Source organism: Aegilops tauschii, chromosome 1, assembly GCF_002575655.3.
Source record: "Aegilops tauschii subsp. strangulata cultivar AL8/78 chromosome 1, Aet v6.0, whole genome shotgun sequence".
NCBI lineage: Eukaryota > Viridiplantae > Streptophyta > Magnoliopsida > Poales > Poaceae > Aegilops > Aegilops tauschii.
The window spans coordinates 116073479-116096941 of record NC_053035.3 but is presented as its reverse complement, the minus strand read 5'-3'; the positions used below and the strand labels follow the sequence as shown (position 1 = coordinate 116096941).

The window sequence follows — 23463 nt, the reverse complement described above, 5'->3', positions numbered from 1 at the left end:
GGAGTCACATGTTTTGCGTTCGACAACAGATCTTCACGTGCCGACTTCGATGAACCCCCTCTGTTCATGACCTCATAATCATGGGTGGAGCTGGGATCCCTCACCCGGTTATGTTCTTCTAGATGTGTAGGTTACCTTAGTTGGTATATTTTCATCCGTTCATCTTTGACTCCGGTAGTGATGACGACACCGCCGAAGGTGTCTCCAAATCCTGCACCAACATGGCAGATTCCACCATCGTTGACGGATCCATGATTCAGTTGATCCGAGAGGGGTCAACGTGGCGACGGTGATGACCTGGAGCTTTTTTCTCCGGCTCGGTTGTCGAGGTAACGTGTACTCAAGTGTCGTCCTGGAGCTTCAAAGAAGATGTATAGGAGTAGTCCGGTGCTCGACACCTCCATCGGCAATGTTGGCTTACAAAGAGGCATTGCCTGCTCTCGTGAAGGGTTTGCAGGTGGAAGGATGGTGGATTCAGTGATCTTCCTCGACGACATTGTGTGGAGAAGGCAGATCTGGTGGGTGGGGTTGTCCTAGGACGACACGTTACAGTGATATGTGCTACTCGTTCACGACAGTTTTCTTCATCGATTCTCAAAGCTTTGAGGTGCACCGACAGTTCTTTGGTTGGAAGAACTTGTCTCTTCCTCCTTTAGCGGTGATGAAGGACGGCAACAACCGCCCCACCCACCCCCTCAGGGACCTTGTTGTAATTTTCTATTATGTGAGATGTGTTTCTTGTCTGTGCCAGGACATGTGTCCCCTCTCGTCGGTTCAAGTATGTTCTACGGCACGCGTGGCGCGTGTTGTACTTCGACGCTCGACTGAATGTACACATGGCAGCCTTCGGGGAAAAAAAAGAAGAAAAAACTTTGCAACAACCATCTCTACAAAAAGGCAAATTTGGCAAATTAAGAGAAGAGGAAGGTGGTCCCTGTTTGAAGTTTTTAGCAAATTCAGCAGGTATTCAGTGCAGAGTCAATAGTTCCCATGCGGCAAGCGACGTGGCCAACTATATCTAATTGCCGCTTCCTTTAATCACCAATCTCACCGACGAGGCGGCCATCCATATAAAAATACCTCGTCTCCCTCCCCGCCCCTGATTCGCAAGGCCAAAGCAAGAGGGGCAGGAGCGCCACCGCGAATCCCATCCCATCCCCGCACCGCCGCCGATCCCGCCCGCCCGCCCCTCCGCAGATCTCCCCGACATTGCCCGCTCCCCGGCCGGATTCGCCCAGATCCACCGACGCCGCGCGCGGTATGTTTCGACCCCTCCCGCCCGTTTCTTGGCAGAGCGCTGGCTGCTGCGATTGGCTGATCGAAATGGCGTCTCTCTTGCCTGCAGGTGCTCCCGGCGGCGTGGCCCGGGCCGTCTGATCGGGGAGGCTCGATCTTTTTGGTTGGTGCTGTTGTCTGGAGGGTGGTGGCAGCGGAGATGGGCGTCGGAGGGGAGAAGTTCCAGCTGGGGACGGTGGGGGCGCTGGGCCTCTCCGTGGTGTCCTCCGTGTCCATTGTCATCTGCAACAAGGCCCTCATGAGCTCCCTCGGCTTCACCTTTGGTGTGAGATCTAACTGTTTCTTGCTTTCCAGCTTCTTGATTCGTTACGTACGTGTTCGTGCTTGGTGCTCTGTGATTTTGCTAGATCTATCTATGGCGTGCTCCGCTCTTGAGTTGTGCACATGCACGGTTCAGATTATTAACACCAGATGATGTTCAGCTTATGTGGTAGCTTTGGCCAAGGAGTGCCAATTGAATTTGGTGTATTCGATAACTATCTGTTGTGATTCGTCGCAGCATACTGTAGAAATCAGGAGAGCATGAGTGTAAAATGATAGAGTGACTGGTCTCTTGGAGCTAGCGTACTTACTGTGAAAGCTTTGATTATTTTTCGTAATGAACGAGGTTGTGTAGCTATCGCTAAAAAAAAGGGTTGTGTAGCATGTCCTGGTTGCTTGCTGCTTCGGTAGCTTGACAGATGGGAGTAGTATCTTTGTTTGCTTGTGCTGCCTGGAGTGTATGTACATGTGATGTTCAAAAACTTGTTAGCTTTGACTTGGTACATTTTATTTCTTATTTCTGAATGTTGCTTATTTCCTTGTGAATAGAGAGAGCTTGTGCTGAGAAGTGAATGAGAATATGAGATGCCAGTGAATTTATTAATACTGATATCCTTTGAGACGGAATTGTGTTTCACAGCTACCACCTTGACGAGCTGGCATCTCCTGGTCACTTTCTGCTCCCTTCATGTCGCACTATGGATGAAGTTTTTCGAGCACAAGGCTTTTGATTCGAGAACTGTCATGGGATTCGGAGTACTCAATGGCATCTCCATTGGGCTCCTCAATCTGAGTCTTGGTTTCAATTCTGTTGGTTTTTACCAGGTACTACACATTATGCGATCTCTGTACATTGATTCTTGTACTAGTCAGGATTCCTAGTTAATTCACTCCAGCTCTGCACTTGCTACTTTTGGTAGTACAGCAGTAAAAATGTAAAACACTTACTTGCGCTAGGCGGTACAACAATAGTTACTTGGGGAGTTAGGGGTGCAGGTTAATTATATCTATCTTGTTTGTGCAAGAAACTTTACCGAGAAGGCTTTTGGCTAGAGTTGAACATTTTGTACAAGCATTGATTGCTATTAAATGTCACCCTTCCTTCTGCACTAATCAATCCACCTAACTGATGCTGAATTGTCCTTTTACCTCTAGATGACAAAGCTGGCCATCATCCCCTGCACTGTTATTTTGGAGACTCTTTTCTTCAGGAAGAAGTTCAGGTTTGTGTTTTTTCTTTACATTCTGTTCATTACTTCCATACCATCTTCATCTAAACATTTTCTGACTTGACTGCAGCCGGACTATCCAGATTTCCCTTTCCGTGCTTCTTTTGGGTGTCGGTGTTGCAACCGTGACTGATTTGCAACTCAATGCTGTGGGGTCCATACTGTCCTTGCTGGCAATTATCACGACTTGCATCGCTCAAATTGTATCCTTTGATGACAGCTTTTGCCTTTTCTTGCACAAATCAAAATTTCCTGGCATCTTTTTTTGGTCAGAAAGTGGAATTTGCATCTGGTTCCGGAATGAAGAATTTGCATTTGACGTGATGACTGTTCATTACTACTCTGTTACAATCACGTATTACTACCTTTTTGTCGTGTGGTTTTGTAGTCCTTAACCAGCTACCAGATGACAAACACTATTCAGAAGAAATTCAAGGTTTCTTCAACCCAGCTGCTATATCAGTCTTGTCCTTACCAGTCATTGACACTGTTTCTTATCGGCCCGTTCCTTGATGGATTCCTGACTAACCAAAACGTCTTCGCTTTCAATTACACATCTAACGTTGTGGTAAGTCACGGAACAGCTTTGGCAAACTTCTTTTGACATTGTTAATCTGTTTCTGATTCTCCGCTTGTTCCGTGTGCAGTTTTTCATCGTCTTGTCGTGTTTGATATCGGTCTCAGTAAACTTCAGCACCTTTCTTGTGATCGGAAAGACATCTCCTGTTACTTACCAAGTCCTGGGCCATCTTAAAACGTGCCTAGTTTTGACCTTCGGTTACGTTTTGCTTCATGATCCATTTAGCTGGAGAAACATACTTGGCATCCTAATTGCGGTTGTTGGGATGGTACTATATTCATACTTCTGCTCAATAGAGACTCAACCAAAAAATAACGATGTCTCCGGACAGCAGGTACCTTGCTTTTCAAATCTCATGCCTTGTAAATATTTAATATTTTATTTGCAACAATTCTCCTGTGGTTCTTTAGCTTCATTACTTTTATTTCTTGTTTATAAATCCCTATGTGTTCTCTACATTGCAGTCAAAAGAAGGTGACTCGGCACCTTTGATCTCTGATTCTTTGGGCAAAGTTGAAAATGGAGGTGATGACGATGAGCCTTTGAAGGTACCGATGTGGAGCTCAAAGTACTCAAGGGCGTGAAAATTTCGTCTCTTAGACGGCGGATGGCATTATACAGGATTCAATTTAGTAGGCAGATAGTAGGGTTGGAAGCCAACTTTCCAACCCAAGTAATGAAGCAATGGACATTTCAGTTACAAGTAATGGACATGTCAGTTACAATTAAAATGATCTGATTCTTTGGAGGGTTTTACCTTCCAAAATTGCAGATCTACCATGAAACTAGATAGCAGATACTGTAAAATTGTATCTGGATATGGTCCAAATCTTCTCACTGTAACTTCATGTTGGGACACTGGTCTGCAGATAGACTCCATTCTTTTTGTACCAAAGGTCCCGAGGTCAAGAATTGTGCAAGACTTTAAAGTATTTATAGGTTCAAGTTTGTAACTGTACTTTCAGATTTACCTTGGACCATAGTAGTGCAAGTGATGTACATTTCAGTTTAAGGAGTTAAAAATAACCAGGTTCATTTCCATGTAACAACACAAACAGCTACAGTTCAAGGAGGAATTGGTGTTTCACAGATGCAATGAAACATTTGCACCAATCTTGTGATCTGTAGAGGTGTACACGGTGCCTGTTTTTACTTACACATTCTACAAAATGTAGATGTAGAAGACAAATTCTTGCAACATTGAAATCACACAGGTCATATATCAAAACTGTAATGAGCTAGCAACTGCACATACTTCAGTTTGCTAAATGTTCCGTTATAGCAAGGAAAAACCTATAATTCATCTCTCATTTAACTCGCTATGTTGTAACTGTCAGTTCCGTACAATGCATGCATACAAAATGGTTCACCGGTTCTTCAGATGCATGCTATTGTCCACGCTCCCAAGAAAGCTCAAGTTCACAATGTCTTTGTCGGTGTTTCCATAAGTGGACATTTGTTGATAATCCAACAGCCCCTCGCGGAAACATCACTCAACCTTTGCAACCCCTCCTTCAGGTAGACTGCTATCAGAAACTGCTTCTCGTACAAACCTACAAAGCAGAATGGTGTCGGTGTCAATAACACATTTCCTTCCTATTTGAATGATGGGCATGAAAGGCATTTTCTTATATGTGCTGAATGAAAGGATATCAATGGGCACGCACAAAACTAAACAACGTAGCTAACTATGACTAAAGCGGTGTCCAGATAAGTTAAGCATGTTCCCTAGAAAAAAGTTAAGCACGCTGGATTGCAAGGACAGTAGAATGTCATTGTATCAATCTCTAATATTGGTTACTTCCATTTCACCAAGAACATGGCAACATTATCAGCCTATATCCTGAAACTAAAAGAAAATGTGAATAATCATACCTTGTTAATTTATCTTGAGATGATTGCAATACATAGATTGCAAGGATGAAGGAAAGAACAAGGCCTGTAATACCACAGTGAAAACATTTTTAGAGTACAAATGTGAAAGGGATTATTATCTGGAAGATTGCACGATGAAACAGTTTTTTTTTTGGGGGGGGGGGGGGGGGGGGGGTGGTTGGGGGATTAACTCACCAGATCCAAATAACACATAGAATCCTGCAGTAACATCTATCTCTGATTGTTCCTCCCTGTACAGAAGAATTATTTTGTCGTAATGTCACGCTTCAAAGTTTTCTCACACTAGTACTTGGAAACAAAATTTTATCAATGCAAACAAGGCCAGATAAGTTTTTACCATGTATAACTAACAAGTACATATTTTGGCCAATTCTGTGGATCCCAGAAATTCTTCTTTATGTCAGGATGAAGTTCCACAACTGCCCAATGAAACACAGATGGGTTAGCAACTAGGCTACCCAATTCAGAAACTTTAAGGAAAAAACACATAGTGATTATACATAATACTGCATGGTAAAAAAAAGAGAGGAAAACTTACACTTAATGTTAGTTCATCTATCCTAGAACATAAATAGCCTCTAGTCTATAGCAAATGTGCCTTCCAACAAGGCATAATGTCATTGCAGCAGGCCAATAATATCCGTAGATGGATTTAGAGGAAGTCATGAGTATCTTGTTGATGCTCATACAAAGGCTGCTTCAATAGCACACCACTATTTTACTACATGGTAAAAGAAGTTGACTACTTGACTAAAGCAAAACAAATATTTGCAGTTTCTCTTGAACCCTTAGCAACACTTAGGATAAGGCACTACACTCTGACTGGACAACATGCTCATAATGGATCACAAGAAAGAACAAACAGATACAGCAACAACAACAAGATGCATGATACAACAGCAACAACAACAGATTAATCTTGTCAAACAATTCATGCTATCACAGGAAACACTTAGGTTTTTGGAAACAGAAACTCCGAGAAACACATGTATACATAATACATGGTCTAGCATTAAAAACTTGGTCAAACAATCCAACTTGAATGCAGATGCATGGTACTTTCTTACATGACAATAAATACATCACTACAGATGCTAGGGATATAAACTTCTAAATACATAGAAAAGGTATTGTGAGGAGAGGCGATAGCATTACATACAATGGTGAGGCATGTCCACTACTTTAGCCGTAACACCAAGCAAATCGTTTCCAGTGTATTTCTGTATAATCAAAGGTAGATAATTATAAGCAGAAAGAAAGTATTCCCCTGGAATTACATATATAACAGTTAACAAGGGACTCACTAAATGGAAATCAATCAGTGGAACTTCAGAGCTTTTGCGATTAATAACATAAAGCCAAGGAACATGGAACTTTTCGTGTCCAATCTGAAATGTTCTGCATAGGAAGGACCATGTAAGACAGACACATCTCTGCAAAAACAGATCATTCACAAAACACAGATATGGGTACAACTATCATACTATTTACAAATTTTACCATGCATGCCAGCAACCTTACGAATTTCCTTGACTTCATCATTACTAAGTCTAAGTTCAATATGTTTTAACCAAACAAGTACCGTGAGATAGCATAAATTTTGCATACCACAAAACCTTCTGGATCACAGAATGTATAAACATAAATCAGGAGCTGTAGTAGTGGTAGTATATCACCAATTCAGATTTGCAAACTTAGATCTTTCATGAAATGATCGTATTGAATTTAATGTTATACCAGTTTGCACTTGCGAAATCAGATGTCTCATGGAATGGATGTATGAATATTCTGCAGAAAACTGCATTACGAATTATAACAGTCATCATTCATTCACAGTGCACCTATAACATTAGGCTAACCCTCCACCCACCCTGGAAAATCCAGCATCTTGTAGTCTTGGAACCAATTAGCCAATTTGACTGATTCACACAAGCAATTTGCCTCAAATGTTGGAGGGTAGCAGTGTCAAAAAAATTCTTGAGGACAAGTTTAAGCTAGGAGATCTAAATCTTACATCTTATACGGATCCGCACCGGTGAACCCCGTCGGCTTGGGGATCGGCATCAGCACCTGCACGAACGAGAGAACCAAATCACCGATACTCCCCACACGAAATCCCCAACGATCGAACCCTGGAGCAGTTCCGAGAAACCCTCACCTCCCGGTTGACCGCGAAGACCGGGCAGTGGCGGCCGATGACGTCGAACCACACCGACCTCGACTGCAATAAGAACCGCACGGGTCAGACGAGATGGAACGGACGAATTCGCTCCGGAGCATCTAGCTCTGAGTAAGGACATGGTTCGATCTGATTACGCCGTGGTACTGGCCGGAGCGGAGCATGGGGATGATGTCGCCGGGGCGGTAGGCGGACGAGAGGGGGAGGAGGAACGAGCCGATTAGCAGCAAGGGGAGGAGGAGTAGGAGGAGTCGGTGGTGGGTGGTGGCGGGGCTCCGGCGAGTGGCCATGGTGGTCGCCGGAGTCGGTAGCGGGAGTGGAGACGGGGCACGAATGGGGTACGTCAGATTTGCTGATGCTTACTGGACTTGGCTAGCCGATGCTGGCCCATTGCTTGGCCCAGTAATGCAATGATATCGGCCCCTCCGGCCGAGTTAAATATTCAGTCCAGTTTTTTTTTAGAAACAAATATTCAGTCCAGCTTCCTACGGGCGCCCCGAAGGCTGAGGAGAAGACGCAACTCCTCATGTTACTCCTCTTCTCTACGGAAGAAAAAACTGCAAGTTCCCTCTCGTTAGGGTTTCTCTTCCTCTCGGGGTCGCCGCCGTTGAGACTTGTCCTTCCCTGCCTCCGCCAATAATCCTCGACATTTTCCTTCGATCGGGGCGCTGCGGCGCTCGCTGACGTAGGACGAGGCTTGGGGAGGGGAGGTCTAGGGTTCCTGCAAGGCCCGCCACTTTTCTGACCGGGCTAGGGTTTCAAGAGTTCATGGCATCGGATGGAGCCTTGGGGTCGGCCGCCGGCGGCCCGATGGAACCAGACGATGTGGCAGCATTGATGGAGGAGTTGGGACTCCGGGAAGAAGATCTCGATGATGTGGTGTACGATGCGAACGAGGCTCCAGCGGAGGCGGCGCGATGGATAACGCTTGCAAGAGTTTACACGGCCAAAACTTACAGCCAATTCTGGTTCTTCAAGAACATGCGTGCGGCATGGGATCTTGCCCAGGAAGTTTAGTTCAAACCACTAGAAGATAATTTGTATACGGTGCAGTTTTCGTGCCTAGGAGATTGGGAAAGAGTTACTCGAGATGGGCCGTGGCACTTCAGGGGGGGTGCTGTAATTCTGAAACCATACGATGGCCTGGCGAAGCCGTCCACAGTTTTGCTTGACACCATCGAGATTTGGGTGCAAATCCATGATGTTCCACCCTTGTATGCACATCTTGTGCCATCTTTAGCTTCAAAGGTGGGCGAGGTGCTGTATGCTGAACCCCAATCGCAAGATTTCGCTGGAAATTTCCATCGTGTCTGGATCCGGATCAATGTTAACAAAGCACTAAGAACGCAGTCTCGATGATAAGGGAGGGGAAGCGCCAAATTTACAGAATCAAATACGAGAGACTACCTGATTGGTGTGCTGTGTGTGGCATGTTGGGCCATCTGTACAAGGAACATGGGAGCGGTATACATCCCCCATCAGCGCTGGTTTTCAAAGATCTGAAGGCAACATGGACTATGCGAACTGGACAGGGCCCGGGAGGGGGCCGTGGGCACAGGGGAGGCCGTCGTGGAGGACGAGCTGGTCGTGCTTCTAGTTCGCGTTTTGAACAGGACAAAGATGATGCTGGCAATGTAGTAGACGCCGAGATGGCCGAGGCGGATGCTAACAAAAAGAGGGCGACGGGCGAGGTGTAGCCCGTGAAACAAACTATCACTAATGATACATATGCTGGTGCTCAAGGGGCTTTGTTGGCGCTGCCCCCAACCCAACCAGTTCCTCCTAGTCCAAGCAGCACTCAAGAACAGAAGAGAGCCAAGGTGAACACTGAAGAAGGGGAGGATGACATGGAAAAAAGGGTCGGCCTTGGCAAGGTCGTATCATCTTTGGCGGGCTCCTTCGAGGGGCGCCGCCGGGCCCAATGAATATATTCTGCTGGAACTGTCGTGGTGCGGGTAAAGCTGCGATAGTTCGGGAGCTTCGCGATTTCGCGAGGCAATTTGCCCCTACCCTCTTGTGTATTCTCGAAACTCAGCTAGAAAGTACAAGGGTAGAAACTTTAGCAGGCACGCTTGGTTTTGACAATTCTTATGCTGTTAGTAGTCAAGGAAGGAGTGGAGGCATAGCTCTGTTTTGGAACAATTCAATAAAAGTTGAAATTCTGGTTACTCTGTTTATCATCTTGATGTTTCTATTGAAGAACATGACACAGAGAAGTGGAGGATGACATGCGTTTATGGGGAGGCACAGACACACTTGAGACACCAAACATGGACAACACTGAAAAATATCAGTACTTTGAGTGCTCTTCCATGGCTCTGTTTAGGTGATTTTAATGAAGTATTACATCCAGATGAGCATCAAGGTGGTGGGCAGCGTAGCAATGCTCAGATTCAAGCCTTTCGGGATACCCTAGATGTTTGCATGTTGATAGACTTGGGGTACAAAGGGAATTTTTGGACGTTCGAGAAAAAAGTAACAGGAGGAACACATACTAGATGCAGACTTGACAGAGCCCTGGTGAATGCAGCATGGCTGGCAAGGTTTCCTCTGGCCTCGGTGAAACACTTGACCAGTGTCACCTCCGACCACGAGCCAATCCTGCTAGAACGAGAGGTTGGACCTGCCGCTCAGGCTCAGAAAACGTTCAGGTACGAAACGATGTGGGAGACACATGCCAATTTTCGTACCATGTTATTGGCGGAATGGGGCGCTAGTCCTCCTTGTACAACGGTGCATGAGCCGCGTAACAAACTCTCAGATCTTGCAAAGGACTTGGGAAGGTGGAGCCGAGATACTTTTGGGAACGTTAGAAAAGAGATTAAGCAGCTAAAACAAATGCTGGAGGAGCTGAAGAATGATCCCTTGCGGACTGGCCCTTCTCATGCAGAGCTAAAGATTAATGAACGGTTGATAGAGATGTATCACCGGGAGGAGATTATGTGGCGTCAAAGAGCAAGGGTGGAGTGGCTGTCTGCTGGAGATAAAAATACCAAGTTTTTTCACCTGCGAGCTAGCCTCCGTCGGAAGAAGAACATGATTAAGGCATTACAGAACTCTCTCGGTGTGGAAATAACGGACCCGGGAGAGCTAAAAGCATTAGCAAATGGTTTTTACCAGTCATTATATCAGTCCGAGGGGGTGCAAAATATGCAGGCAGTGTGAAAGTGCAACTATCCCTGGGTGGTTTTGGTAATTTCTAACAACATATAGCTCATTCAGCTAATGCTATTTCAAGATAAATATTTCAGGAAAGCTCAATGATTGGCATGGCATAGATTAGAAAGTGGACCCTTCAAAATGCAAAGGACAAAAGATTGGCTCAAGCTCAAAGCACAAGACTCTACATTTTCTATTTTAGTGATCCAAGATCACATTGAGTCTATAGGAAAAGCCAATACTATTAAGAGGGGATGAGGTGTTGCTTAATGAGGTTCTTGCTCAAAATGCTTAGTGATATGCTCCAAAAACCCTCCACTCTTTCTCATATCCACATATGTCCCAAACCAAAAAGTCCAACTCGGCCCCACCAAAATTTCATATCCGGAGCCACCAAGTTCAGTTGACATAGCCACTGCCTGAAACCCTAGTCTTTTCGGTCTCACCGATAGGGATCTCGGTCTCACCGAGATGGGATTGTAATCACTCTGTTTCCCTTCGTAACGTTTTGGTCAAACCGAGATGAGCGATCGGTCCCACCGAGATTGCAATGCAAACTCTCTGTTTCCCTTTCGTAACGTTTCGGTCCAACCGAGATGAGCGAATCGGTCCCACCGAGTTTGCCTGACCAACTCTTTGTTAGTCTATTACCAAAATCGGTCTCACCGAGATTACGTTATGCCCTAACCCTAATAAAATCGGTCCCACCGAGTTGACATGTCAGTCCCACCGAAATACCTAATGGTCACATTATGAACCAAATCGGTCTGACCGAGTTCTCTGAATCGGTCCCACCGAGTTTGGTGATTTGTGTGTAACGATTAGATTTTGTGTGGAGGCTATATATATACCCCCTCCACCCACTCTTCACTCATGGAGAGAGCCATCAGAACATGCCTACACTTCCAACACATATTTTCTGAGAGAGAACCACCTACACTTGTGTTGAGGTCAAGATATCCCATTCCAACCACATAAATCTTGATCTCTAGCCTTCCCCAAGTTGCTTTCCACTCTAATCTTCTTTCCACCAAATCCAAATCCTGTGAGAGAGAGTTGAGTGTTGGGGAGACTATCATTTGAAGCACAAGAGCAAGGAGTTCATCATCAACACACCATTTGTTACCTCTTGGAGAGTGGTGTCTCCTAGATTGGCTAGGTGTCACTTGGGAGCCTCCGTCAAGATTGTGGAGTTGAACCAAGGAGTTTGTAAGGGCAAGGAGATCGCCTACTTTGTGAAGATCTACCCTAGTGAGGCAAGTCCTTCGTGGGCGATGGCCATGGTGGGATAGACAAGTTTGCTTCTTCGTGGACTGATGACCCACAAGTATAGGGGATCTATCGTAGTCCTTTCAATAAGTAAGAGTGTCGAACCCAACGAGGAGCAGAAGGAAATGATAAGCGGTTTTCAACAAGGTATTCTCTGCAAGCACTGAAATTATCGGTGACAGATAGTTTTGTGATAAGGTAATTTGTAACGGGTAACAAGTAACAAAAGTAAATAAAGTGCAGCAAGGTGGCCCAATCCTTTTTGTAGCAAAGGACAAGCCTGGACAAACTCTTATATAGAGAAAAGCGCTCCCGAGGACACATGGGAATTATCGTCAAGCTAGTTTTCATCACATTCATATGATTCGCGTTCGGTACTTTGATAATTTGATATGTGGGTGGACCGGTGCTTGGGTGCTGCCCTTACTTGGACAAGCATCCCACTTATGATTAACTCCTATTGCAAGCATCCGTAACTACAAAAGAAGTATTAAGGTAAACCTAACCATAGCATGAAACATATGGATCCAAATCAGCCCCTTACGAAGCAACGCATAAACTAGGGTTTAAGCTTCTGTCACTCTAGCAACCCATCATCTACTTATTACTTCCCAATGCCTTCCTCTAGGCCCAAACAATGGTGAAGTGTCATGTAGTCGACGTTCACATAACACCACTAGAAGAGAGACAACACACATCTCATCAAAATATCGAACGAATACCAAATTCACATGACTACTAATAGCAAGACTTCTCCCATGTCCTCAGGAACAAACGTAACTACTCACAAAGCATATTCATGTTCATAATCAGAGGGGTATTAATATGCATATAGGATCTGAACATATGATCTTCCACCAAATAAACCAACTAGCATCAACTACAAGGAGCAATCAACACTACTAGCAACCTACACGTACCAATCTCAGACTTAGAGACAAGAATTGGATACAAGAGATGAACTAGGGTTTGAGAGGAAATGGTGCTGGTGAAGATGTTGATCGAGATTGGCCCCCTCCCGATGAGAGGAGCGTTGGTGATGACGATGGTGATGATTTCCCCCTCCCGGAGGGAAGTGTCCTCGGCAGAACAGCTCTGCCGGAGCCCTAGATTGGTTCCGCCAAGGTTCCGCCTCGTGGCGGCGGAGTTTCTTCCCGAAAGCTTGCTTATGATTTTTTCTCGGATGAAAGACTTCATATAGCAAAAGATGGGCACCGGAGGGCCACCAGGGGGCCCACGAGGCAAGGGGCGCGCCCAGGGGGGTAGGGCGCGCCCCCACCCTCTTGCCCAGGGTGTGGGTCCCCTCTGGTATTTTCTTCGCTCAGTATTTTTTATTATTTCCAAAAATAACTTCCGTGGAGTTTCAGGACTTTTGGAGTTGTGCAGAATAGGTCTCTAATATTTGCTCCTTTTCCAGCCCAGAATTCCAGCTGCTGGCATTCTCCCTCTTCATGTAAACCTTGTAAAATAAGAGAAAATAGGCATAAGTATTGTGACATAATGTGTAATAACAGCCCATAATGCAATAAATATCGATATAAAAGCATGATGCAAAATGGACGTATCAACTCCTCCAAGCTTAGACCTCGCTTGTCCTCAAGCGGAAGCCGATAACGATAAATATGTCCACATGTTTAGAGATAGAGGTGTCGATAAAATAAAATACAGACATGAGGGCATCATGATTATTCTTATAACAGCAGCATATATGGATATTGTCATATGATTTCTTATGCTCAAGTAAAAATCTATTCACAATGTCAAGTATGAATCAGAAACTCCATTGAGAACCAACAAACTATAATCTCAGTCATTGAAGCAATTGCAATTTATCATAATATCGGAAAGAGTCTATGTAAGAGCTTTTCGGCAAGTCCACATACTCAACCATCATTTAGTCTTTCACAATTGCTAACACTCACGCAATACTTGTGGTTACAGAGTTTTAATCGGACACAGAGAAAGATAGGGGCTTATAGTTTCGCCTCCCAACCTTTTACCTCAAGGGTAATGTCAACAATAATAGTTCATGCTAACTTACATCCAATTAGATATATATATATATATATATATATATATATATATATATCAGGATCTTTCCAACACACTGTGCTTGCCAAAGGATAAAATGTAAAAAGGAAAGGTGAAAATCACCATGACTCTTGCATAAGGTAGAAGATAAAAGTAAAAGATAGGCCCTTCGCAGAGGGAAGCAGAGGTTGTCATGCGCTTTCAGGGTTGGATGCACAAAAATCTTAATGCGAAAGAACGTCACTTTATATTGCCACTTGTGATATGGACCTTTATTATGCAGTCCGTCGCTTTTATTTCTTCCACATCACAAGATCGTATAAAGCTTATTTCCTCCACACTAATCAATCATACATGTTTAGAGAGCAATTTTTATTGCTTGCACCGATGACAACTTACTTGAAGGATCTTACTCAATCCATAGGTTGATATGGTGGACTCTCATGGCAAAACTGGGTTTAAGGGTATTTGGAAGCACAAGTAGTATCTCTACTTAGTGCAAAGAATTTGGCTAGCATGAGGGGGAAAGGCAAGCTCAACATGTTGGATGATCCATATCTCAGATATAAGAAAACATAACCCATTACATTGTCTTCCTTGTCCAACATCAACTCTTTAGCATGTCATATTTTAATGAGTGCTCACAATCATAAAAGGTGTCCAAGATAGTATATTTATATGTGAAACCTCTCTTTCTTTATTACTTCCTATTAATTGCAACGATGACCAAAGCTATGTTTGTCAACTCTCAACAACTTTTAATCATTATACTCTTTCTATGTGAAGTCATTACTCTCCATAAGATAAATATGATCTCTTTATTTCTTTTTATTCTTTCTTCTTCTTTTATTTCCTCAAGATCATAGCAAAATAATCAAGCCCTTGACTCAACACTAATCTTTATTATATAGATCACGAACTCGATTACATAAAGGGATCATAAAGCAAAACTAAAAACTAAATCATACTAAAACTTTACTCTACTAGATCAAGATATTACTAAGAGGATCGAACTGAGAAAACGGTAAAGATAGAAGTGTGATGGTGATACGATACCGGGGCACCTCCCCCAAGCTTGGTAGTTGCCAGGGGGAGTGCCCATACCCATGTGATTATGTCTCTTTCTTCGGAGGTGGTGGTGTGATATTCTTGGCGATGATACTCCTCAGGATACGATTCTCTTCCTCGAGCTTATTGAGTTGCTGCTTGAGATCCATTATCTCCTTACGGAGCTTACCCGTGACGGTTAAAGCTCCTTGCACCCATGGATGTTGCATAGCTGCGGGGGAACAAGTAACACTCTTTTTCATATTCTCGTAAGAAAGAAATCTAACATTGGAAGGGATAACCGAGTTTGGAATAGCCGAGCTCTGTAGTTCCCCCATCGTGAATCTAGCTCGGAAGCGAGAAGTGACTTCTTGATCCTCCTCCATGGCATCTATCCTCTTCAAATCAGCCTCCATCTCTTCTTCCGTTGCTGGCCCAAAGTGGTCAGCATCGCTGTTTGTCCTTGATCTCGATGCCGGATGAGACACCCGGCTCTCCCCGACTGGCTCTTGAGAAGACATCTTGCTCTAATCTGCAGCAGCAACAACTCGAAACAAAAACAGAGGATAATTGCGTGATACGGTGGTCAAAACCTTCGGGAGATTATATAATGAATTTTTACCGACCGAAAGAAGTATTGTGCAAGAAAACGGAGTCCGGAGAGTACACGAGGTGCCCACGAGGCAGGGGAGCGCGCCCAGGGGGGTAGGGTGCGCCCTCCACCCTCGTGGAGGCCTCGTGTCCTTCCCGGACTGCTTCTTATTTTCCTATTTTTCTAAATATTCCAAAACGGAGAAAATTTGCCATTAGAACTGTTTTGGAGTCGGTTTACTTGCCGTACCACATACCTATTCCTTTTCGGAGTCTGAAACGTTCTGGAAAGTGTCCCTTATGTATTCCTTCGGGGTTACGGTTTCAATAACATTGGTTTCAACATTTATAGGATTACATGAGATATAATGTTTGATTCTTTGACCGTTCACCACCTTCGGATTTGTGCCTTCGAAGTTGTTGATTTTTATGGCACCGGAGACCTCCTCGATAACGTACGGACCTTCCCATTTAGAGAGAAGTTTCCTTGCAAAAAATCTTAAACGAGAGTTGTATAGCAATACATAATCACCTACATTAAACTCACGCTTTTGTATCCTTTTATCATGCCATCTTTTAACTTTTTCTTTAAACAATTTGGCATTCTCATAGGCTTGGGTTCTCCATTCATCAAGTGAGCTAATGTCAAATAACCTCTTCTCACCGACAAGTTTGAAATCATAATTGAGTTCTTTAAAATCCCAATATGCCTTATGTTCTAATTCGAGAGGTAAGTGACATGCTTTTCCATAAACCATTTTATACGGAGACATACCCATAGGATTTTTATATGCAGTTCTATAGGACATAATGCATCATCAAGTTTCTTAGACCAATTCTTTCTAGATCTATTAACAGTCTTTTGCAAAATGAATTTGAGCTCTCTATTGCTCAATTCTACTTGACCACTAGACTGTGGGTGATAAGGAGATGCAATTCTATGATTAACATCATACTTAGCAAGCATTTTACGGAAAGCACCATGAATAAAGTGTGAACCACCATCAGTCATTAAATATCTAGGGACTCCAAAACTTGGAAAAATAACTTCTTTAAGCATCTTAATAGAAGTGTTATGATCAGCACTACTAGTTGGAATAGCTTCTACCCACTTAGTAACGTAATCAACAGCCACTAAAATATGAGTATACCCATTAGAGGCAGGAAACGGTCCCATATAATCAAAGCCCCAAACATCAAATGGTTCAATAACAAGTGAATAATTCATAGGCATTTCTTGACGTCTACTAATATTACCAATTCTTTGACATTCATCACAAGATAAGACAAACTTACGAGCATCCTTGAAGAGAGTAGGCCAATAAAAACCGGATTGCAATACCTTATGTGCAGCTCTATCTCCAGCGTGGTGTCCTCCATAAGCCTCGGAGTGACACTTGCGTAGGATCTGTTCCTGTTCATGCTCAGGTACACAACGCCTAATAACACCATCTACTCCTTCTTTATAAAGATGTGGGTCATCCCAAAAGTAATGTCTCAAATCATAGAAAAACGTTTTCTTTTGCTGGTATGTGAAACTAGGTGGTATAAATTTAGCAACAATGTAATTAGCATAATCAGCATACCATGGAGCAGTACGAGAGGCATTTATGACATTTAATTGTTCATCAGGAAAGCTATCATCAATAGGTAGTGGGTCATCAAGAACATTTTCTAACCTAGACAAGTTGTCTGCAACGGGGTTCTCAGCTCCCTTTCTATCAATAATATGCAAATCAAATTCTTGTAGCAAGAGAACCCATCTAATAAGTCTAGGTTTAGCATCTTTCTTTTCCATAAGATATTTAATAGCAGCATGATCCGTGTGAATAGTTACTTTAGAATCAACAATATAAGGTCTGAACTTATCACAAGCAAATACAACTGCTAAGAATTCTTTTTCAGTAGTAGCATAATTTCTCTGAGCACTGTCTAGAGTTTTACTAGCATATTGAATAACATTTAATTTCTTATCAACTCTTTGCCCTAGAACAGCACCTACAGCATAATCACTAGCATCACACATAATTTCAAAGGGTAAATTCCAATCAGGTGGCTGAACAATAGGTGCAGAAATCAATGCTTTCTTAAGTATTTCAAATGCTTCTACACAATCATCATCAAAGACAAAAGGTATATCTTTTTGTAATAGATTAGTCAGAGGTCGAGAAATTTTTGAGAAGTCCTTAATGAACCTCCTATAAAAACCGGCATGACCAAGGAAGCCTCTTATACCTTTGATGTCCTTGGGACATGGCATCTTTTCAATAGCATCGACTTTAGCTTTATCAACTTCAATACCTCTTTCAGAAATTTTATGCCCCAAGACAATGCCTTCATTAACCATAAAGTGGCACTTTTCCCAATTCAAAACAAGATTAGTTTCTTCACATCTCTGCAAAACTCGATCAAGGTTGCTCAAGCAATCATCAAAAGAGGATCCATAAACGGAGAAATCGTCCATGAAAACCTTACAAATCTTTTCACAAAAGTCAGGAATATAGCCATCATGCATCTTTGAAAGGTAGCAGGTGCATTACATAAACCAAAAGGCATACGTCTATAAGCAAAAGTACCGAAAGGGCAAGTAAAAGTGGTCTTTGCTTGATCATCAGCTGACACAGGTATTTGTGAGAAACCAGAGTAACCATCTAGAAAGCAAAAATGTGTATGTTTGGATAATCTTTCTAGCATTTGATCAATGAATGGCAAGGGGTAATGATCCTTTTTTGTAGCTTTATTTAATTTGCGGAAATCAATTACCATCCTATAACCTGTAATAATTCTTTGCGGAATCAATTCATCTTTATCATTAGGAACAACAGTAATACCTCCCTTCTTAGGAACACAATGGACATGACTTACCCACTGACTATCAGCAACGGGATAGATTATACCTGCCTCAAGGAGCTTTAGTATTTCCTTTCTTACCACTTCTTTCATCTTAAGATTCAGCCGTCGTTGGTGATCAATAACTGGTTTGGCATCTTTCTCCAAATTTATTTTGTGTTGACATAAGGTGGGACTAATGCCCTGTAGCGACCAGACCTCAAATGGCCTGTGCTGCTGTGCACCAGTGTCATCCCTGGATCAGTAATGCTGACACGCACAGTACAAATGGAGGATTTATAACAGAGTAGCAATCACACACTTATTACATCGAATATCTCTGAAGAGATTAAGAGTAAACATGGCTTAAGGCCATCTAAAAACGATAACAGCGGAAGGCTTGGAAGATAAGTGAGTCCATCAACTCCAGCGGCATCACTGAGTATAAGACCACGACCTAAGGCACCTTACTCGTCGTCTGAAAAATCTGCAACATGAAACGTTGCAGCCCGAAAACGGGTCAGCACATAGAATATGCTGGCAATGTAACACATAGAGAGCAATGAACAATGATAATGCTATACTATATGCATATATGGCTGGTGGAAAGGCTCTATGGTTACAGTTTTTGCGAAAAGCCAATTTTATCCTACTACAAAGGAATAAATTTTTATTTAACTATCATGGTGGTTGAAACATTGAGAAGGTACCTCCAACTCAATCCCAATTTAGTGACATCATTAACCCAACAAAATTAATTATAAGTATCACGGTGATGAGATTCAAATGATAATCCAGGTACTAGATACTCAAGTTGTCCATAATCGGGGACACGGCTAATCATGATCAGTTTGTACACTCTGCAGAGGTTTGTGCACTTTTCCCACAAGACTCGATCGCCTCCGCTTGATTCTCGCACTGCATGATGTTTGAGAAACGGATGACCGAGACACAGTCTTTCAGAAACAGTCACTCTCTACTCTGGATGGACCGGTACACCTACTTTCCCCTACATCTGCTAGTCCACCTCTTCAAGAGATCCTGTAACCTACTCAGCTATGCTAGAGCCCATAATAGCTTGCGGCTGCACACGGAAGTTTCTAGCATGAATAATCTTATGATCCCTTTGAGCCTGGGTGGCGGACCTAATACATACAGACAACACTGGGTTCTCCAGGTGCCTCAATCCACCCAGATGTGAGTTTTAGTTGCCACCTTAAGTTGAACCATTATTAAACAACTCACATCTGTCATGAATATCTCTCAAACCCAATCCACGTCTACGCATAGCATGGCAATATAATATCAACGTAGAAGTAACTCCCAAGGGTTTGATAAAGAACAGGTAATAGGTACTACCTCAACTACTTCCCAATACCCACAGTTTAATTAGATCCTAATCATGCAATGTGTATGAGGAAATAGATCTAATGCAATAAAACTGGGTATGAACGGGGTATGATCAAAGTGTTACTTGCCTTGCTGATGATCCGCAAAACCTAGCGAGTCGAAGTAACAAGCGGCACACTCCGGGTACTCTATCGCAAACAAACAAGCATACAATCAGTACTCATCTAATGCACAGGTAAAACTCGAAAGAAAGATCCAACCAGAAAGTTCAACTTAAGAACTCCGGTTTGCAAAAAGAATCAACTCGAAAGAAGCAACGAAAGTCAAACGGCGAAAGAAAGAAACTTCGTTTGCTAATCTGGATCTAGGTCAAATTTTACTGTAGCAAAAACTTGTTTGAGTAGGTTAAACGGAAAGAGAATTTCGAGACGAAACTCTAGGCGCTTGAATCACCTGATTCCGATAAACGAGCGAAAAGTTAAACAGATTCGAAAATTCGATCAGAAATCGAATCTGAGAAAATAACGAGAAAATCCGACGAAAAAGAAAAACGGACGAACGGTTAAATAACGGACGTTCGTTAACAGAGAAAAACCGACGAACGCGTTCGTTAAAACGAACGGTTCGGTGAACGCTCGTGAAATAAGAAAATCGAAAAAAAACCGATCTAGGGTTTTTTTTAAACAAAAGTTTTTTTTTAGAAAAACCGGTCAATAGCAAAAACGGCCGGCGACGGCAGTACCTCGGCGGGACTCCGGCGGGCGGGGCTCGGGCGGTGGGGGTGCGGGGCTCGGGGGCGGCGGCTCCGGCGGCGAGGGGGCGGGGCTCCGACGGCGGGCGGCGAGGCAAAGGCGGCGGCGGCGGCGGGCTAGATGCGGCGGCGGCGGGCGGCTCCTCCGGCGGCGATGGTGGCGAAAACGGAGGGGGGGTATATATGGAGGGGGGGCTAGGGGGCTTGGGGAAGGGGGCACCGAGGCGGCGGCGGTTCCCGTGGCGAGGCCGGACTCCGGCGACGTCGTGGGGAAGAAGGAGAGGTCGCGGCGGGGTGGGCCGTCGGCTGGGCTCGGCCCAGTCGGCGCGGCGCGTTTACTTTTTTTTTAAAATAAGTTCCGTGGGAAAAATTGCGTAGAAAAATAAATAAAAATCAGAAAAATATGAAATAAATTTTCCCCGTCTAGTTAGAAAATCTAGAATAGGGTGAACACTTTTAAAATCAAAAATACATATTTTGAAAACATGCATATTTTTTAAATGTAATAAAAATTACAAATAAAATCCAATAAATTCCAAATAATGATTTTAACATTTTTCCTCCAGTATTTCAATGTTTTGGAGAAGTCATATTTTCTCCTCTCGTTTATTTAAAGATGAAATATTTTTCCGGAGAGAAAAATAATTAAAACCAAAATCCTCGTTGAAAAATCAAATAAGAAAAAAAATTCAAGAAAATCCCCAACTCTCTCCGAGGGTCCTTGAGTTGCTTAGGATTTATCGAGGATTTGTCAAAATGCAACGAAACATGATATGCAAATGATGATCTATGTATAACATTCCAAATTGAAAATTTGGGATGTTACATGCCCTTAAGATCATCAAGAGTATATCCAATAGCAGCACGGTGCTTCTTCAGAGTTTTCAATAATTTCTCTTCTTCATGCTCTGAAAGGTTAGCACTATAATAACATGATATATCTTCTTTTCATCAAGATAATCATATTTAAGAGTATCAGGCAATGGTTTAAGCTCAAACACGGGATCACCCTTGGGTGGAGGAGGATCCCCTAGGATTTCAACAGGTAAATTGTGTTTCAGAATAGGTCCCTGTTTAAAGAATACTTCATCTATTTCCCTTCTTTCATTCATAAACATATCATTTTCATGGTCTAGCAAATATTGTTCTAAAGGATCACTAGGAGGTACGGCAATAGAAGCAAGAACAATAATTTCATCTTTACTAGGCAATTCCTCAGCCCGAGGTTGTCTACGAAATTTAGAAAAATTAAACTCATGAGACATATCATCCAAACCAATAGTAACAACATCCTTTTCGCAGTCTATCTTAGCATTAATAGTATTCAAGAAGGGTCTACCAAATATAATAGGACAAACTCTATCTTGTGGGGAACCAAGAACAAGAAAATCAGTAGGATATTTAGCTTTCCCACACAAGACTTCAACATCTTTAACAATCCCAATCGGTGAAATGGTATCTCTATTGGCAAGCTTAATGGTGACATCAATTTCTTCTAACTCAGCGGGTGCAATATCATGCATAATTTCTTTGTATAAGTCAATAGGTATTGCACTAGCACTAGCACCCATATCACACAAGCCATGATAACAATGATCTCCTATTTTAACAGAAATAACAGGCATGCCTACCACAGGTCTATGTTTATCTTTAGCACCAGGTTTGGCAATTCTAGCAGTCTCATCACAAAAGTAAATGACATGCCCATCAATATTATCAGCCAAGAGATCCTTAACCATAGCAATATTAGGTTCAACTTTAACTTGCTCAGGAGGTGTATAGGTTCTAGTATTACTCTTACGAACCACGGTTGAAGCTTTAGCATGATCCTTTATCCTAACAGGGAAAGGTGGTTTCTCAACATAAGCAGTAGGAACAATAGGATCATTATAAGTGATAGTCTTTTCTTCAACTTTAATAGGTTCAACTACTTTTACTTCTATGGGAGGATGATATTTAAACCACTTCTCCTTAGGGAGATCAATATGAGTAGCAAAGGATTCACAAAAGGAAGCTACTACCTCAGAGTCAAGTCCATATTTAGTGCTAAATTTACGGAAAACATCGGTATCCGTAAAAGATTTAACACAATCAAACTTAGGTGTTATACCTGACTCCTTACCTTCATCGAGATCCCAATCTTCAGAGTTGCGTTTAATTCTTTCCAATAAATCCTATTTGAATTCAATAGTCTTCATCATGAAAGAACCAGTACAAGAAGTATCGAGCATGGTGCGATTGTTGTCAGAAAGCCGAGCATAAAATTTTTGAATAATCATTTCTCTCGAGAGCTCATGATTGGGGCATGAATATAACATTGACTTAAGCCTCCCCAAGCTTGAGCGATGCTTTCTCCTTCGCGAGGCCAAAAATTATATATATAATTACGATCACGATGAACAAGATGCATATGATAAAACTTCTGATGAAATTCCAATTTCAATCGTTTGTAGTTCCATGATCCCATATCATCACATAGCCTATACCATGTCAATGCATCTCCCTTCAAAGATAAAGGGAAGACCTTCTTCTTGATAACATCATCGGGCATACCTGCAAGCTTAAATAATCCACAAACTTCATCCACATAGATTAGGTGTAAATCGGGATGCAATGTTCCATCTCCTGCAAAAGGATTAGCTAGCAGTTTTTCTATCATACCCGAAGGAATTTCAAAGTAGACATTTTCAGTAGGTTCAGTAGGTTGAGGAGCAACTATTTGCTCTACCGGTCGGGGTGAAGATACCCTTAACAAGCCCCTCAAAGGATTACTTTCCATAGTAACAAGTGACAGTAAATTTCAGCACACTATATAATGTTTTCCTTACCAAATTCCACCTACCAAAGGCGCTTCACTCCCCGGCAACGGCGCCAGAAAAGAGTCTTGATGACCCACAAGTATAGGGGATATATTGTAGTCCTTTTGATAAGTAAGAGTGTCGAACCCAACGAGGAGCAGAAGGAAATGATAAGCGGTTTTCAGCAAGGTATTCTC

At 42.8% G+C, this 23463-nt stretch overlaps 2 protein-coding genes across 3 annotated transcripts; one reads left to right on the top strand and one right to left on the bottom strand.

Annotated features, from left to right (window-relative positions):
- Positions 1–1049: 1049 nt before the first annotated feature.
- Positions 1050–4421, top strand: LOC109780900 (UDP-xylose transporter 3). Its single transcript, XM_020339493.4, has 8 exons — positions 1050–1258; positions 1346–1559; positions 2198–2382; positions 2713–2780; positions 2857–2989; positions 3193–3354; positions 3434–3700; positions 3831–4421. Exons 2-8 carry the CDS (start codon positions 1436–1438, stop codon positions 3948–3950), a joined length of 1059 nt encoding a protein of 352 aa, XP_020195082.1. The 5' UTR covers positions 1050–1258; positions 1346–1435; the 3' UTR covers positions 3951–4421.
- A 134-nt stretch (positions 4422–4555) lies between these two features.
- On the bottom strand, positions 4556–7850 carry LOC109780902 (uncharacterized). Of its 2 annotated transcripts, XM_040399972.3 has the most exons (9): positions 7579–7850; positions 7421–7483; positions 7277–7332; positions 6567–6660; positions 6422–6482; positions 5600–5681; positions 5437–5492; positions 5242–5305; positions 4556–4919 (listed from the first exon to the last, which is right to left on the bottom strand). In XM_040399972.3, the coding sequence occupies exons 1-9, from the start codon at positions 7729–7731 to the stop codon at positions 4856–4858; spliced, it is 693 nt and encodes a 230-aa protein (XP_040255906.1). In that variant the 5' UTR covers positions 7732–7850; the 3' UTR covers positions 4556–4855. The 2 variants fall into 2 exon arrangements, with proteins under 2 accessions (XP_040255906.1, XP_020195084.1); XM_020339495.4 differs by having other exon boundaries at positions 6422–6660; positions 7579–7848.
- Between the last annotated feature and the right edge of the window lie 15613 nt (positions 7851–23463).

Coding starts and splice junctions, on each gene's coding strand:
- LOC109780900 (XM_020339493.4), top strand. CDS start 1,436: ATGGGCGTCGGAGGGGAGAAGTTCCAGCTGGGGACGGTGGGGGCGCTG. Junction 2,781..2,856: donor TTCTTCAGGAAGAAGTTCAG/GTTTGTGTTTTT, acceptor ACTTGACTGCAG/CCGGACTATCCAGATTTCCC. Junction 3,701..3,830: donor ACGATGTCTCCGGACAGCAG/GTACCTTGCTTT, acceptor TCTACATTGCAG/TCAAAAGAAGGTGACTCGGC.
- LOC109780902 (XM_020339495.4), bottom strand. CDS start 7,731: ATGGCCACTCGCCGGAGCCCCGCCACCACCCACCACCGACTCCTCCTA. Junction 6,661..7,276: donor GGTGCGGATCCGTATAAGAT/GTAAGATTTAGA, acceptor CTTCCTATGCAG/AACATTTCAGATTGGACACG. Junction 4,920..5,241: donor TCTCAAGATAAATTAACAAG/GTATGATTATTC, acceptor TCTGCTTTGTAG/GTTTGTACGAGAAGCAGTTT.